This window comes from Pelophylax lessonae (genome assembly GCF_965119305.1).
Source record: "Pelophylax lessonae genome assembly, chromosome: 8".
Taxonomy (NCBI): Eukaryota; Metazoa; Chordata; class Amphibia; order Anura; family Ranidae; genus Pelophylax; species Pelophylax lessonae.
In genome coordinates, this window is record NC_138775.1 from 283,251,116 (window position 1) to 283,269,695 (window position 18,580).

General features: G+C 45.4%; 1 protein-coding gene across 1 annotated transcript in view; it reads left to right on the top strand.

The window, feature by feature from the left end:
• LOC309561068 (FRAS1-related extracellular matrix protein 1-like) overlaps positions 1 to 18,580 on the top strand; it is a 289,377-nt gene that overhangs the window by 258,674 nt on the left and 12,123 nt on the right. The window contains 1 exon segment of the mRNA XM_082264797.1: positions 12,031 to 12,180. Within this exon segment, the coding sequence (XP_082120923.1) occupies positions 12,031 to 12,180 (150 nt within the window).

An 18,580-nucleotide genomic window follows, 5' to 3' on the forward strand; every position in this document is an offset into this window, starting at 1 on the left:
TAATAAAATATATATGATATAATATAATATAGTAAAATATATAATATAATATAAAATAATATAATATAATAACATATATAATATAATAAAATAAAATATATAATATAATATAAAATATTTAATATAATGTAATATAATATATTATATTATATATTATATTATATATTATATTTTATTATATTATATTATATAATAAAATATTGAATAAAATATTGAATATAATATATAATATAATATAAAATATATAATATACACTATAATATATAGTATAATATAATATAATAAAATAAACTATGTGATATAATATATAATATAATATAATATAATATAAAATAATATAATATAATAATATATATATAATAGAATTAAATAAAATATATAATATAATATGATAAAATACAATATAATATAATAAACTATATACTATAATATAATATAAGATAATATAAATATAATATAATATAATAAAATATATAATATAATGTAATATAACCATAATTCCAAAGAAGTTGGGGCACTGTGTAAAGTCTACATAAACTTGGAATGCAATGATTTCTCCTAAATCCATATTTAGAATATAGAAAAACCAAATGTTTGAACTGAAAAAATGGACAGTTTTAACCACTTCAGCCCCAGAAGGTTTACCCCTCTTCTTGACCAGGCCATTTTGTTGCGATACGGCATTGCGTTACTTTATAGAACTAGAAGTATGTCTGGACAGCCGCACTCCAATGCAAATATTTATTGAAAACAGGATAAGACCCCGTTCACACTGGGGCGACCTGTCAGGCGACCTGATCGCCTGACAGGTCGCCGTAGGTCGCCTGCCATAGAGAAGCTGTGGACCCGTTCTAATAGGAGCGACACAAGTCGCTCCGACTTAGAAAAAGGGTCCGGAGCTTCTTTGGGGCGACCCGGAGCGACCTGAATTGACTTCAATGTTATGAAGTCCGTGCCGGCCGCTCCAAGGTCACGGTGCGAGCTGCGCACCGTGACCTGTGAGGTCGGCCCGGCAAGTCAGATCGCCCCAGTGTGAACGGGGCCTTAAATACCACAGCATACAGAGGTATGGATCAAAGACAGCTGACGTGTTTCACACTACTTGCAGTGCTTAATCATAGCTATGCTATGCTAGCTTTTTGAAGGCATTTCCACCTGGAGCGGTGTGTGGTCTGCTATAAAACATTCCTAAAATTTAAAAAATCTAATTTTTTCATCAATTTAGTCCATTATGTAGTCTGCTACAAATTTTTGGTAAAAGAAATCCCAATAAGTGTATATTGATCGGTTTTCACAAAAGTTATCGGGTCTACAAACTAGAGGAAAGATTTATGTCATTTTTATTTATGTATTTATTTATTTTTTTACTAGTAATGGTGGCGATCAGCGATTTTTAGCGGGACTGCGACATTGCGGCGGACAGATCGGACCCCAACTGACATTTTTGACACTTTTGGGGGGACCAGTGACATTACTACAGTAATCAGTGCTAACAATATGCACTGTTACTGTAATAATTACACTGGCAGGGAAGGGGTTAACATCAGGGGCAATCAAAGAGTTAAGTGTGTCCCTAGGGGTGCTTTCTAACCGTGTGGGGGATGGGCTTGCTGGATGAACACAGAGACCTCTGTTCCTAAATAAGAGGATCACAGGATCCCTGTGTTCATAACTGCCAGAACAGCGGAGTGCTGTGTTTACATCAGCAGACCGCTGTTCGGTCTCTATGGGGAGTGATCGCAGGTGGTCGACAGACCTCGCGTCCGCTGGACTTGCTGATTGGCTTCCCCTCTGGCCAATCGGCGCGTGTGCGTGCGCCTCTGGCAGCGTGCGCGCCCCCGGACGGCACGCCTGCCCCCACAAACTGTTACACGAAGCGACGTGCAGGTACGTCGTTTCATGTAATAGAGCCGACCTGCCGCAGTAAAACTACGTGGCTGGTCGGCAAGTGGTTAACTGACAATTGCGCGGTCGTGCGACGCTGTACTCTAATGAAATTGATGTCCTTTTTTTCCCACAAATAAAGCTTTATTTTAGTGGTATTTGATCACCTCTGCGGTTTTTATTTTTTGCACTATAAACAAAAAAAAATACATCCAATAAAAAAATGTAAAAAAAGATCAAATTTCTTCACCAATTTAGGCCAATTTGTATTCTGCTACATATTTTTGGAAAAAAAAATCTCAATAAGCGTATATTGATTGGTTTGCGCAAAAGGTATTGCGTCTACAAACTAGGGAACATATTTCTGGAATTTTCTATTTATTTATTTTTTACTAGTAATGGCGGCGATCAGCAATTTTAAGCATGACTGCGACATTGCAGCTGGCAAATCAGACACCTGACTGACACTTTTTGGGGACCAGTAACACTAATATAGTGATTAGTGTTAGAAAAAACTGAACAAATGGCTCTGGCAGGGAAGGAGTTAACATCAGGGGTGATCAAAGGGTTAAGTGTGCTCCTAGGGAGTGCTTTCTAACTGTGTGTGTGGGGGGGGGATTGCTTTGACTGGAGGAGGACAGTGATCTGTGTTCCTGGAAGCAGGAACACAAGATCTCTGTCTTCCCCTCTCACAGAACTGCAGTTTGCCTTTTTTACATAGGCAGACCGCCATTCTGCCTCTCTTGAGAACGATCGGCAGGGTCCTGGCAGACATTGCATCTGCCGGATCCGCTGATTGGGTCCCGCTGTGTCCATGCGTGCCCCGTACCCACTGCATGAAATTGCATACAGGTACATGATTTCTCGCAGGAGGGCCGCCCTGCCACAGTATATCTGTGTGGACGGTCCTTAAGGGGTTAAGTAAAAAATAAGGTGATTTTGAAATTGATGGCAGCAACACGTCTAAGAGAAGTCGGGACAGAGCAATGTTTAGCACAGTGTTTAGCATGGTGTGGCGTCCCCTCTTCTTTTACCAACACTCTGTAAACATCTGGGAACTGAGGAGATCAATTGTGGGAGTTTTGGGAGAGGAATGTTATCCCATTCTTGCCTCCCATTCAGCTCAACAAGTCAAGAGTTATGGGTCTTTGTCGTATTTTTGTTTCAAGTTGCGCCAAATATTTTCAGTTGGTGAAAGGTCTGGACTGCAGGCAGGCCAGTTTAGCACCCCGACTCTTCTACTATGAAGCCATGCTGTTGTTCTTCCTTCATTAATTTTCATTCACTCCTTCTTTCCTTTTCCCTTTTCTTTTTCCTTTCTTCCTGCCTTCTTTTCCCCTGTTCCATTTTTCTTTCCTTGTTCTTTTCCCTTTTCTCATCTGTTCCTTCCTCCATGGTTTTCTCCATCCTTCCCTTTTCCATTATTCAATTCCCTTTCTTCCTCTTCTTCAACCTCACTTCTGCCAACCTCCTTTTTTTTTTTCATATTACTTTCTCCATCCCTACTTCTTTCCTTGCTTTTCTTTTTTTTCCCTCCTTCCATTTTCCTTCTTCCTCTCATTCTTCCTATTTCTACTTATTTTCTTCTTCACTTCTTTTCTCCATTTCCTTTATTTTTCTTCCACCATTCTTTTCCCTTTCTTTCTTTACTTTCTTCCTACCTTCCTTCCTTCCTTCTTTATTCACTTCCTTTCTTTTCCCTTTCCTCCTTCGTACCTGTCTTCTTTTCTCCTGTTTAGCTTTTCTTCCATTTTTCCTTTCCCTTTCCTCAACCCTTCCTTCCTACATTGATTTCTCCTTCATTTTCCCTTCATCCTTTCCCTTTCTTCCTTTCCTCCTCCCTCACTTCTGCCCCCAACCCTCCCTTTTTTCTTCTTTCTCTTTTTATTATTCTTTCTTAATTTTTTTCCCCTCCTCCCTTCTTCCTTCCTTCCTCCCTTCCTTCCTTCATTCTTTTCTTCCTTCCCCCTCTTTATATTATTTCATTCTGCCTTCACTTCTTTTCTCCATCTTTTTTTTCTTTGTTCTTTTCCCTTTCCCTTTTCTCCTTCCTCCTGCCCTCCCACTCTTTTTTCCTCTCTCTATTTTTTTTCCTTTCATTTCTTTCCCTTTCCTTTTCCTTTTCCTTCCTTGCTTCCTAACTTTTTTATTTTCTATTTATTTTTCTTTCCTCCTTCCTTCCTTTGTTACTTTATTCCTTATTCCCTTTCATTTCCCTTCCTTCCTTTTTCCTTCTTTCTTTCCCTCCTCCCGCCTGCACTTCTTTGCTCCTTTCCCTTTTATTTATTTTCTTCATTTATTTCCCTTTCCTTTTCCTTCCTCGCTTCTTTTCTTCATATCCTTTATTTTTCTTCCTTCATTCCATTCCATTTAATCCTTTCCTTCCTTTTCCCTTTTCTTTTTCCTTCCTTCCTGCCTTCTTTTCCCCTGTTCCATTTTTTTCTTTCCCTGTTCCTTTTCTTTTTCTCATCCGTTCCTTCCTCCATTGTTTTCTACATCCTTCCGTTTCCCCTTCCTCCTGCCCTCCCACTCTTTTTTTTTTTTTCTCTATTATTTTTTTTTCTCTTCATTTCTTTTTCTTTGCTTTTCCTTCCTTGCTTCCTTACTTTTTTCTTTTCCATTTCTTTCCCTTTCCTCCTTCCTTCTTTTGTTACTTCATACCTTTCTTATTCCCTTTTATTTCCCTTCCTTCTTTTTTCCCATTTCTTCCTCCATTGTTTTCTCTTTGCGTATTCCCTTTATTCTTTTCCCTTTCTTCCTTTCCTCCTTCCCTCACTTCTGTCCACTGACTCTCTCTTTTTTCCTTCCTTCCTTCCTTCCTTCCTTCCTTCCTTCCTTCCTTCCTTCCTTCCTTCCTTCCTTCCTCTTCCTTTCTTCCTCTTCCTTCCTTCCTTCCTTCCTTCCTTCCTTCCTTCCTTCCTTCCTTCCTTCCTTCCTTCCTTCCTTCCTTCCTTCCTTCCTTCCTTCCTTCCTTCCTTCCTCTTCCTTCCTTCCTTCCTTCCTTCCTTCCTCTTCCTTCCTTCCTTCCTTCCCTCTTTCCTTCCTTCCTTCCTTCCTTTCCTCTTTCCTTCCTTCCTTCCCTCTTTCCTTCCTTCCTTCCTTCCTTCCTTCCTTCCCTCTTTCCTTCCTTCCTTCCTTCCTTCCTTCCTTCCTTCCTTCCTTCCTTCCTTCCTTCCTTCCTTCCTTCCTTCCTTCCTTCCTTCCCTCTTTCCTTCCTTCCTTCCCTCTTTCCTTCCTTCCTTCCCCTTCTCTTTTTTCTTCCTTTATTATTTTCCTTTATTTCTTCTCTTTTCTCTCTTTTTCTTTTTATTCAACAACCAATCATCAGATTACCACACTGTAGTCTTTGGCCTCTGATTTTAGCTCCCTTTCATTCACAAAGCTTGGTGAACATTCATTCCTCCCTTAGTGACCCGTCTCCATGGAATCTTCTCCTTCTCTTGTAATCATTTTCTCTGATCTCCTTCCTCCCCCCCGAGGTGTCATGTCTGAAGTTCGAACCCTCTTGTTGTTTCATGTCCAGTCCGGTGTAATGTTTTGGTGCTCATTAAACAAAGTATAATATTAAAATTAATTAAATATAATAATATTAATCACTTGCCTACCGCCCACCGCAGATATACTGCGGCAGGCTGGCTCGGCTGTGCAAACCGCCGTACCTGTATGGCGGTTTGCAAGAGCATTCCTGGGGGCGCGCCCGACCCCCATTAGGAAGCAGGGAAGCAGATCCAAAGGGCCAGCGGCTATGATTATCGCCGGGCACCCGCGATCGCTTCCTGGGGAGAGAAAACGACAATGTTGTAAACACAGCAGACCATTGTTCTTTCTGGAATGAAGACAGAGCGCCTGTGATCCTGCTATTTAGGATCACAGGTCTCTGTGTTGATTCCACAAGTCCCTCCCCCATACAGTTAGAAAACACCTCCTAGGCTCACCCCTGGGTTAACCCCTTCCCTGCCAGTGTCAATATTACAGTAACAGTGCATATTTTTAGCACTGATTACTGTAGTAATGTCACTGGTCCCCCCCTAAAAGTGTCAAAAATGTCAGTTAGGGGTCCGATCTGTCCGCCAAAATGTTGCAGTCCCGCTAAAAATCGCAGATTGCCGCCATTACTATTAAAAAAAAAAAAATGATATAAATCTTTCCCCTAGTTTGTAGACGCGATAACTTTTGCGCAAACCAATCAAAATACGCCTATTGGGATTTTATTTACCAAAAATATGTAGCAGAATACAAATTGGTCTAAATTGATGGAAAATTTTGATTTTGAATACATTTTTTGTTTTTTTTTGGGGAATGTTATATAGCAGAAAGTGAAAATATTGTTTTTTGTTTCAGAATTGTCGCTCTTTTTTTTGTTTATAGCGCAATAAATAAAAATCGCACAGGGGATCAAATATCAGCAAAAGAACGCTCTATTTGTGGGGAAAAAAAAGGACGTAAATTTTATTAGACGTCGCACGACTGCGCAATTGTCAGTTAATATAATGCAGAAAATTCGCAAAAAATGGCCTGGTCATTAACCGGTTGCCGACTGCGCACAGTATATTTACTGCGGCAGTCAGCCCCGGCCAGGCAGAGTGACGTAGATCTACGTCGCTCGCCTGTCACTGGGTTTTGAGCCAACAGCGCGCGAGCGCGCGCCCGCTGAGGCGTGCGCCCGCCTCGCTAGTTCACAGAGGAGTCCGGGCGTGTGACCGGCGGACCCGATGTCCGCCGGTCACACTACGATCGTCGGTAGAGCGGGAGAAAGGCGGGCGGCTTATGTAAACAAGCCGCCTGTCATTCTCCCCTGTGTAAAAATGGAGATCAGATGGTTCTACTATGTAGGACCGTTGATCTCTGTTTTTACAATAGGAGACATGTCCCACTACAGTTAGAAACACGCCCCTAGGACACACTTAACCCCTCCCTCTCCAATACTGTTAACCCCTTCCCTGCCAGTGTCATTTTTACAGTAACAGTGCATATGTATAGCACTGATTACTGCAGTAATGTCACTGGTACCCCCAAAAGTGTCAAAAATGTCAGTCAAGGGTCCGATCTGTCCGCCGCAATCTCGCAGTACCGCAAAAAAAATCACAGATCGCCGCCATTACTCGTTAAAAAAAAAAACACCAAAAATGACAAAAATCTTCCCCTTTGTTAGTAAACGCGATAACTTTTGCGCAAACCAATCAAAATAAGCTTTTTGCGATTTTTTTTTACCAAACATATGTAGCATAAAACAAATTGGCCGGAAAATGTTAAAAAATTTTGATTTTTACATTTTTTTGGGGGGGGGATTTCATATAAAAAAATGTGAAAAATATTGTAATTTTTGCAAAATTTACGCTATTTTTTTGTTTATAGCGCATGATCAAAAAATCGCACAGGTGATCAAATACCACCAAAAGAAAGCTCTGTTTGTGGGAAAAACAGGACGTGAAATTCGTTTAGGTACAGCGTCGCACGTCCGCGCAATTGTCCGTTAAAGTCACGCAGTAAAAAATCGCAAAAAAAACCCTGGTCAGGAAGGGGGTAAAATCTTCTGGGGCTTAAGTGGTTAAGGGGATAATACAACAGATGAAAGTTGAGATCAGGCTTACTCTTTCTATCATCATTTCTCCTCGCATTGCATTACCACCCAATCCGGATATCCCCTGAATCCAGTGATCCCATCTGGATTTGTAAAGAAACATTTCTCCCACACCATCCTCCTACCTGCACCTAGAGCTCTGCTTGCTGGCGGACAGGTAATTTATAATCCAGTTACTGGTACCGGGCTAATTTATTCATTTCGGTGAATTCCAGCAAAATAGAACGTTCCAGTAAATCAAATCTCAGGACGGGGTCAGCGCTCAATTAAAGGTTGTCGTTTTAAAAAGGCATTTCATTAGAGGTAACATTAAATGGACGCACTCTTTTATAAAGTGACACGTGTCCGGGTTCAATCAGTTTATTATGCTAAACAATTCATTATGGATTTTCTCCATGAGAGGTTCATAGACCGGCATCGGCTATATGGTGACAACTATCACTTCTGGATTCGGGGGAGGGGGCAGTGACCTCACACCAGATTTAGGGTGCAGGAATAGTAATTAGTGATGTCGCATTCACTGACTCTACAGACATATTTGAAGAGTTGTGATGTCTAAAATTTAAAAAAAACAAATGACTAAATCACAGGTAAACCCATAGGCGTGCGCACAGGGTGTGCCAGATGTGCCTGGGCACACCCTGGTCTCCTTGTGTGGTGCAGATTACCCCTGCTGCTCGTGCCCTGGTCTGTTTAGTCCCCTGATATCTAACCAAACCCCCCCCCCCCCCAATTTGGAGTCATAAAAAATTGTAAAAAAATAAAAATATTGTTGCAAAAATAATAAAAAATAAAATTGTAAAAAATAATAAAAAAATAAATAAAATAATTAAAATAAAAAAACTACTGACACCATCTTCAACTACTACTGACACCAATCTCTGCCCTACTGACACATCCACTGTCCTAATGATCTCTGCCCTACTGACACCAATCTCTGCCCTACTGACACCAATCTCTGCCCTACTGACACATCCACTGTCCTAATGACACAAATCTCTGCCCTAGTGACACCAATCTCTGCCCTACTGACACCAATCTCTGCCCTACTGACACATCCACTGTCCTAATGACACCAATCTCTGCCCTACTGACACCAATCTCTGCCCTACTGACACCAATCTCTGCCCTACTGACACCAATCTCTGCCCTACTGACACATCCACTGTCCTAATGACACCAATCTCTGCCCTACTGACACCAATCTCTGCCCTACTGACACCAATCTCTGCCCTACTGACACCAATCTCTGCCCTAGTGACACCAATCTCTGCCCTACTGACACCAATCTCTGCCCTACTGACACCAATCTCTGCCCTAGTGACACATCCACTGCCCTACGGACACCATCCACTGCTTTACTGACACCAATCTCTGCCCTAGTGACACCAATCTCTGCCCTAGTGACACATCCACTGCCCTAATGACACCATCCACTGCTTTACTGACACGCCCACTGTCCTAATGACACCAGTGCCATCTCAAGAGCATTAAAGGGCCCCCGGGCAATGCAGTGCACTGGGGCCCCACCTACACAATCACCCACGAGAATAAAAATGCAAATTATCGATAAGGAGATATTTATTGGTACAGTAGTGATAGGCTAACAGCTTCCAAGTTGGGCGGCTGGGTCCGGTGAGCACACACACGGACGGGAGTCAGACTCGACTGTCCTGTGTGTGCCGGTTCCCGTGGAGGCATTCCTGCAGTTGTGGGCGCCCCCTCCACGGCCCAAGTGGCCTGACAGCAGCGCAGGGCCGACAGGCGCTTGCCACCTGCTAAGTTCGGTGGCGGGATGCACACAGGAACCGGGACTAATGCTTGGCTGGGGCTGGGGCTAGGTCGCTGGGCAACTGGGCCACCGGGCAACTGCCCAGCGTGCCCATTCAATAAGATGGCCCTGAATGACACCAACCTCTGCCCTACTGACACCATTCATTCCTAATGACACCAACCTCTGCCCTACTGACACCATCCCCTGTCCTACTGACACCAATCTCTGCCCTACTGACACCGCCCACTGCCCTACTGATGCCAATCTCTGCCCTACTGACACCGTCTTCTGCCCTACTGACACCAATCTCTGCCCTACTGACACCGTCTTCTGCCCTACTGACACCAATCTCTGCCCTACTGACACCGTCTTCTGCCCTACTGACACCAATCTCTGCCCTACTGACACCAATCTCTGCCCTACTGACACCATCCCCCTTCCTACTGACACCAATCTCTGCCCTACAGATACCGTCTTCTGCCCTACTGATACCGTCTTCTGCCCTACTGATACCGTCTTCTGCCCTACTGACGCCAATCTCTGCCCTACTGACACCGTCTTCTGCCCTACTGACACCTTCCACTGCCCTACTGACACCAACCTCTGCCCTACTGACACCGTCCACTGCCTTACTGACACCAATCTCTGCCCTACTGATACCATCCACTGTCCTAATGACACCAATCTCTGCCCTACTGACACGTCCGCTGTCCTAATGACACCAATCTCTGCCCTACTGACACCGTCCACTGCCTTACTGACACCAATCTCTGCCCTACTGACACGTCCACTGTCCTAATGACACCATCCTCTGCTTTACTGACTGACACAGTCTACTGTCCTACTGACACCATCCACACATATTTGTGTTTGAGCTTTGGGGAGAACATGCTAAAGCAATAGGCTGCCCACACCTATGGTTCAACCATATCACGGCAGTTCTAGGGCCAAAAATGGTAAATATAGGGGCCAATGGACAGCAGTTTTCATATCTGTACCTGGCTGTGGCCCAGCCCCTGTATGATCCATCCCTCCCAGTGTGGTGACATGGGGGTGCACTTTGGCATATTGGTACCAGAGGTCAAGGACATTGTCCCACTACTGACCTAGAGTCCCCATTTATTTCCCAGACAAAGACGCTGACTCAGAGATGACATAGTCCTGTTGCCTGTGCAGTTCTTTGCTGTGTTCACAAATGTCTGACACATATCAGCCCCTGCTGCAGTCTGTCAACTTGCTACAAGGTTACAGTGTTGTAGTCTGATTAATGGGGGAGAGGACTGAGGGAATGCTTCCTCCTGCCCGCAGCAGACTAATGGTGTCATGGCAGCCTAGAAAAAGTCACCTGACTGGAGCTCAAGGAGCACTTTATAATGATAAAATGTGAAGCTTTTCAGAAAATGTAAATTATTTATCTACATTGTGACGTGCAGCTTTTGTTTTTGCATCAAAATTATATCCGCTTAAAAGGGTTAATCCACCTAAGACAAGCAGATGCTGGAAAGTTAAACTCCTTAAAAGTCTCCTCTGTCATTTGGTGAATCTCTTCTGTCAGTTGGTGAATCTCCTCTGTCAGTTGGTGAGTCTCCTCTGTCAGTTGGTGAGTCTCCCCTGTCAGTTGGTGAATATCTTCTGTCAGTTGGTGAATCTCTTCTGTCAGTTAGTGAATCTCTTCTGTCAGTTGGTGAGTCTCCTCTGTCAGTTGGTGAGTCTCCTCTGTCAGTTGGTGAATCTCTTCTGATAGTTGTTAAATCTCTTCTGTCAGTTGATGAGTCTCCCCTGTCAGTTGGTGAATATCTTCTGTCAGTTGGTGAGTCTCTTCTGTCAGTTGGTGAATCTCTTCTGTCAGTTGGTGAGTCTTTTCTGTCCGTTGGTGAGTCTCTTCTGTCCGTTGGTGAGTCTTTTCTGTCAGTTGGTGAGTCTGTTCTGTCAGTTGGTGAATCTGTTCTGTCAGTTGGTGAGTCTCTTCTGAAAGTTGGTGAGTCTCTTCTGTCAGTTGGTGAGTCTCTTCTGTCAGTTGGTGAATCTCTTCTGATAGTTGGTGAGTCTCTTCTGTCAGTTGATGAGTCTCCTCTGTCAGTTGGTGAATATCTTCTGTCAGTTGGTGAGTCTCTTCTGTCAGTTGGTGAATCTCTTCTGTCAGTTGGTGAGTCTCTTCTGTCCGTTGGTGAGTCTTTTCTGTCAGTTGGTGAGTCTGTTCTGTCAGTTGGTGAATCTGTTCTGTCAGTTGGTGAGTCTCTTCTGATAGTTGGTGAGTCTCTTCTGTCAGTTGGTGAGTCTCTTCTGTCAGTTGGTGAGTCTCTTCTGTCAGTTGGTGAGTCTCTTCTGTCAGTTGATGAGTCTCCTCTGTCAGTTGGTGAATATCTTCTGTCAGTTGGTGAGTCTCTTCTGTCAGTTGGTGAATCTCTTCTGTCAGTTGGTGAGTCTCTTCTGTCCGTTGGTGAGTCTTTTCTGTCAGTTGGTGAGTCTGTTCTGTCAGTTGGTGAATCTGTTCTGTCAGTTGGTGAGTCTCTTCTGATAGTTGGTGAGTCTCTTCTGTCAGTTGGTGAGTCTCTTCTGTCAGTTGGTGAGTCTCTTCTGTCAGTTGGTGAATCTCTTCTGTCACTTGGTAAATCTCTTCTGATAGTTGATGAGTCTCTTCTGTCAGTTGGTGAATCTCTTCTGTCAGTTGGTGAAATGTCTGCACTCTGACAGATAAGTGGCCGGGGACGGACCCCTAGGCTCCAACTATAACTAATACTTATATTATTATATTTGACTTCAGCTGAATTTTCTGTTTTCTCTCCTTTAGGAGTTTCCATGAAATCCTGGAATCTTTACATAAAGAATGACGGCTTGGAGGAAAATCACGAGCTTTTAAAAATTTTACTGAAGACCCCGAAGAACGGCGTGCTGGGGAAGAATCGGGAGGCCACAGTGGAGATTGTGGATCCCAGAGATGGTGAGAAGGATCTCACATGGGTTCTGTAATATGGGATGTGACCTCATCTAGTTGGGGGGGGGGGGGGATCAGGGACTGGAGAAAGTCACATGATAGGGTAGATCGGGGTACAATCTGTGACAGTATCCCTGTGTATGAAGTACACATGACAGCAGATATAAGCCTTAGGAGACTGACACTGTAATTGTTTTCATCATTTTAGGCCAATTTGTTTTCTGCTACATATTTTTGGTAAAAAAAAAATCCAAATAAGTGTATTTCGATACACTTTTTATTTTTTTTTTATTTATTTTATTTTTTTTAATTTTTTTTTCATTTATTTTATTTTTTTATTAGTAATGGCGGTGATCTGCGATTTTTAGCAGGACTGCGACATTGCGGCGGACAGATCGGACCCCTAACTGACATTTTTGACACTTTTGGGGGTACCAGTGAGATTACTACAGTAATCAGTGCTAAAAATATACACTGTTATTGTAATAATGACACTGGCAGGGAAGGGGTTAACACCAGGGGCGATCAAAGGGTTAAATGTGTCCCTAGGGGGTGTTTTCTAACTGCGGGGGGGGATGGGCTTGTGGAATCAACACAGAAACCTGTGATCCTAAATAGGAGGATCATCACAGACAGAACAGCGGTCTGCTGTGTTTACATCAGCAGACCGCCGTTCTCTTTCAACTGGAAGCAATGCCAGCCGCTGGCCCTGTGCATCAGCTTCCCCTGTGGCAAATAAGTGTGAGCCTAGGGGGGTGTTTTCTAACTGCGAGGGGGATGGGCTTGTAATATCAACACACTAAATAGGAGGATCACAGGAGCTCTGTATTGGTTCCTGGGAGAACAACGTACTGCTGTGTTTACAACAGCAGACCTCCATTCTCGCTTCACGGGGAGCGATCGCGTGTGTCGGCCCACGCTTCGGCTTCCCCGCTGTTCAGTGGGCGTGGCGTACCGCCGTACAGGTACAGCACTTCACGGGAACCTGCCTATCTCCTGCCGCATATAGGCAGTGGCTGGTCGGCAAGTGGTTAAAAAGTGTCACTCCGGCCTTCCCTTCAGTCCTGCACAGTTGTACCGACTCCTCTTCTGGACTGAAACGGCTTCCTCTGATTTCACTGCACACTGTGAGCTTCTCATAATGTGCATTTGAAGTTGCAGCGAGACAGATCCACCTCATTTTTTGATTGGATAAGTAAAACTGCTTTTTATGGCCCCCTAAACCTAGATCATTTAACTGTTGTAGTGTGGGGGAGGGGGGGGGGGCAGAGCTTCAGTGCATTGGGCTGTACTATATTAATATTTCACTCGTTAATCTTTTTTAATCTGCAGTTTATATGAAAATAATCACTGATGATCCTGTTATGACGGCGATTGTTTAGGCACTTCCTGTTATAGGGTGACAACGCAGTGTCCTTGTCTGCCAATTGTACTCCTGTGTTGTCACCCTATCACATGCTTCCCTGATGGAGACTACAAGTGATCATGACTGTAAAAGCATTTTTCTCTTCTATCTGTACATGGACCTTTGTGCATGTGTTATTTATTTATTTTCTGGCTGGTGAATCTTTGTTATTTATATACATATATACACTCACCGGGCACTTTATCAGGTACACCTTGCTGGTACCGGGTTGGACCCCTTTTTGCCTTCATTCTTCATGGCATAGATTCAACAAGGTGCTGGAAACATTTCTCACAGATTTTGGTCCATAGTGACATGATAGCATCACGCAGTTGCTGCAGATTTGTCGGCTGCACATCCATGATGCCAATCTCCGGTTCTACCACATCCCAAAGGTGCTCCATTGGAGGAGATGTGGTGAGTGTGGAGGCCATTGGAGTACAGTGACCTGATCTGGTGAGTGTGGAGGCCATTGGAGTACAGTGACCTGATCTGGTGAGTGTGGAGGCCATTGGAGTACAGTGACCAGATCAGGTGAGTGTGGAGGCCATTGGAGTACAGTGACTGTATCTGGTGAGTGTGGAGGCCATTGGAGTACAGTGACTGGATCTGATGAGTGTGGAGGCCATTGGAGTACAGTGATCGGATCTGGTGAGTGTGGAGGCCATTGGAGTACAGTGACCGGATCTGGTGAGTGTGGAGGCCATTGGAGTACAGTGACTGTATCTGGTGAGTGTGGAGGCCATTGGAGTACAGTGACCGGATTGGTGAGTGTGGAGTCCATTGGAGGACAGTGACCGGATCTGGTGAGTGTGGAGGCCATTGGAAGTACAGTGACCGGATCTGGTGAGTGTGGAGGCCATTGGAGTACAGTGACCGGATCTGGTGAGTGTGGAGGCCATTGGAGTACAGTGACCGGATCTGGTGAGTGTGGAGGTCATTGGAGGACAGTGACCGGATCTGGTGAGTGTGGAGGCCATTGGAGTACAGTGATCGGATCTGGTGAGTGTGGAGTCCATTGGAGTACAGTGACCGGATCTGGTGAGTGTGGAGGCCATTGGAGTACAGTGACCAGATCTGATGAGTGTGGAGGCCATTGGAGTACAGTGATCGGATCTGGTGAGTGTGGAGGCCATTGGAGTACAGTGACCGGATCTGGTGAGTGTGGAGGCCATTGGAGGACAGTGACCTCATTGTCATGGTGAAGAAACCGGTGGTGAGATGATTGGAGCTTTGTGACATGGTGCATTATCCTGCTGGAAGGAGCCATCAGAAGATGGGGACACTGCAGACATAAAGGGATGGACATGGTCAGCAACAATACTCAGATAGGCCGTGGCAGTTAAAAGATGCTCAATTGGAACTAGGGGGCCCAAAGTGTGCCAAGAGAATATCCCCCACACCATTACACCACCAGCCTGAACTGATGATACAAGGCAGGATGGATCCATTCTTTCATGTTCTGACCCTTCCATCTGAATGCCGCAGCTGAAATCGAGACTCATCAGACCAGGCAACATTTTCCCAATCTTCTATTGTCCAATTTTGGTGAGCCTGTGCCAATTGTAGCCTCAGTTTCCTGTTCTTAGCTGACAAGAGTGGCACCCAGTGTGCTCTTTTGCTGCTGTAGCCCATCTGCTTCAAGGTACAATGTGTTGTGCATTCAGAGACAGTGGCGGCTGGTGCTACATGGGTCGGGGGGGTGGCAGACGGACCTGACCACGGACCACACCTGCTCCAGCCCGCACCGCACCCCATATCCCCCCCTCCCCAAGTCGCTGGCTCACTCACCCTGTGCTGCCCCTGGACTGACATGCGGCGGCGGCGGCTTCCCCCTCAGTCTCCTCCGTGCCCCCCTTCATTGGTTGGGCTACCCCTGCGTCTCCTCCCTCCTCCACCTTTGCCAATAGGATGGCTTCTCCTTTCGGCCAGTCAGGAAACGGATCTCAGGACCCGTTTCCTTATGGGCCAGGAGGAGAAACCGCGTGCAAATAGCGCATGAATATTGGCTGGGAGGAGGATCCGTGTGATAATAGTGAATATTCATTCGCTATTGTCACACAACTGGGTGGGGCTCAGTGCCCTGCGCCCTGAGCCCACCCTTTTTTTGAAGCCTATTAGAGCCTCCGGCTCTAATCAAGGGCTTAAAAAAAAAAAAATCCTCCATTGAACTCCATGCGTCTGGCGCCCTGCATGTAGATTAGGGGGCCAGACGCATGGATAGGGAGGGCGGTGCCCCTGTGCCCCCAACGGATGGCCTCTGTTCGGAGATGGTATTCTGTATACCTTAGATGTAATGAGTGGTTATTTGAGTTACTGTTGCCTTTCTATCATCTGGAACCAGTCTGCCCATTCTCCTCTGACCTCAACAAGACATTTTCCTCCACACAACTGCCGCTCACTGGATATTTTCTCTTTTTCCCACCATTCTCTGTAAACCCGAGAGATGGTTGTGTGTGAAAATCCCAGAAATACTCAGACCAGCCCGTCTGCCACCAACAACCATGTCACGTTCAAGGTCACTTAAATCTCCTTTCTTCCCCATTCTGATGCTCGATTTGAACTTCAGCAAGTCGTCTTCACCACGTCTAGATGCCTACATTCATTGAGTTACTGCCATGTGATTGGCTGATTAGCTAAGCAATTGAACAGGTGTACCTAATAAAGTGGCCGGTGAGTATATATATATATGACGTGACCCCAGTATTGGAAATTAGGAGACTTCTGGTTATAGAAGAATTGATCTCTATGATATAATCAGTAACAGGAGAATAAATTTGTATTTAGCGGTCAGGGGGGTTGTATACATTTGCAGAGGGGGGGGGGTTAGGCCGGCTGTATATAGGGGGGCGCTTTATCTTTTTTCCAGTACTATAAAGATTTTACCATTCTGCTACATATAAAATAAACTTTTTTTTGCAACTCTGTAGCAACAAAATTCCCTTGGAGGAAGGGGGAGGAGTCACAATACAAGCATCCTAGGGGGGGTATATAACTGAGATCTGACCCCAAGTGCCCCCTCTATCCCTGCTGAACTTTAGCGCTATACAAAACATCCTAATTCATCGCAGACGCTGCGCTTTTTCCTGGTGACGTTCCTGCTGGGTTGCATTTTGCCACCTACTGTGTTTGGGATTTAAAGGATTACAATCCTTCACTGTTTTTGATATGCGCAACGAGATATAATTCAAGCCATAATGAAAGTGGAAAGAGACACGTTCTGCAGAAAAGAGCTGACACACGCATTTCGCTTGGCTGTGTGCGCACTTCGGAGCAAGCGAATGCTGGAACAACAGTGACACCTGCTGGACACAGATCATACTGCATCAATTGTTACATGGATTCATATAGGATACAAGATGTAATATGGGGATTAGGTGAAAGCAAAATTCACCACGATGGGGTCTAAATTTCAGGAATGATTGTTGTTACACTGTCTTTTAGCACTTTCGTACACGGGCGAACGATTGTCCGATTTTCCTCGTTGTTTCACAGCAAATCGGAACCAATAAAATAATTTTCGTACGAAAATTCATACGAAACGTCTCGTACGAAAAAGGCTTTTTTTGTTTATTGTTTCTGATCATGCGCAGTCTTTCTTTTCTGATTTTTCTTGTACAAAAATCGTATGAAAACGGTACACATTAAACGGAAATCGTTCGTTTTTTTTCCCGTACAAGAAAAATTTTGGAGTTTGTCCTTTCGAGAATTTTCTGAAAGAAAGATTCTGAATCGTCTGTAGAAAGTTCTGTACACTCTATACGAAAATCATACGAAAATTCTTTGGACGGAAATGTTCGCCCAATTTTCTTATAGTGTGTACGAGCCTTTAGGAAAGTTCTGTAAAATGTAGACAAAAAGTTCTGTAAAATGTAGCGAAATTAAAGAAACTCCAATATGAGGAGAGATCCCGTTCCAGTGACAACTAAATGGAACCCCTCACACTGCACCCCACTCCGCCCAGCACCCCTCACACTGTACCCCACTCTGCCCAAAAATCCTCACACTGCACCCCACTCTGCCCAAAACTCCTCACACTGCACCCCCCTCCGCCCAGCACCCCTCACATTGCACCCCACTCCGCCAGAACCCCTCACATTGCACCCCACTCCGCCAGAACCCCTCACACTGCACCCTACTCCGCCCAGAACCCCTCACACTGCACCCCACTCCACCCAGCACCCCTCACATTGCACCCCACTCCGCCAGAACCCCTCACACTGCACCCTACTCCACCCAGCACCCCTCACATTGCACCCCACTCCGCCCAAAACTCACACTGCACCCCACTCAGCCCAGCACCCCTCACATTGCACCCCACTCCGCCCAAAACTCACACTGCACCCCACTCTGCCCAGCACCCCTCACATTGCACCCCACTCCGCCCAAAACCCTTCACATTGCACCCCACTCCGCCCATGACTGCACCCCACTCCGCCCAGCACCCCTCACATTGCACCCCACTCCGCTTAAAACCCCTCACATTGCACCCCACTCCGCCCAAAACCCCTCACATTGCACCCCACTCCGCCCAGAACCCCTCACACTGCACCCTACTGCGCCCAGCACCCCTCACATTGCACCTCACTCCGCCCAAAACTCACACTGCACCCCACTCCGCCCAGCACCCCTCACATTGCACCCCACTCCGCCCAAAACCCCTCACATTGCACCCCACTCCGCCCAAAACCCCTCACACTGCACCCTACTCCGCCCAGAACCCCTCACACTGCACCCTACTGCGCCCAGCACCCCTCACATTGCACCTCACTCCGCCCAAAACTCACACTGCACCCCACTCCGCCCAGCACCCCTCACATTGCACCCCACTCCGCCCAAAACCCCTCACATTGCACTCCACTCCGCCCAGCACTGCACCCCACTCTACCCAGAACCCCTCACACGGCACATTACTCCACCCAGAACCCCTCACACTGCACCCCACTCCACCCAGAACCCATCACACTGTACCCTACTCTGCCCAAAATCCCTCAAACTGCA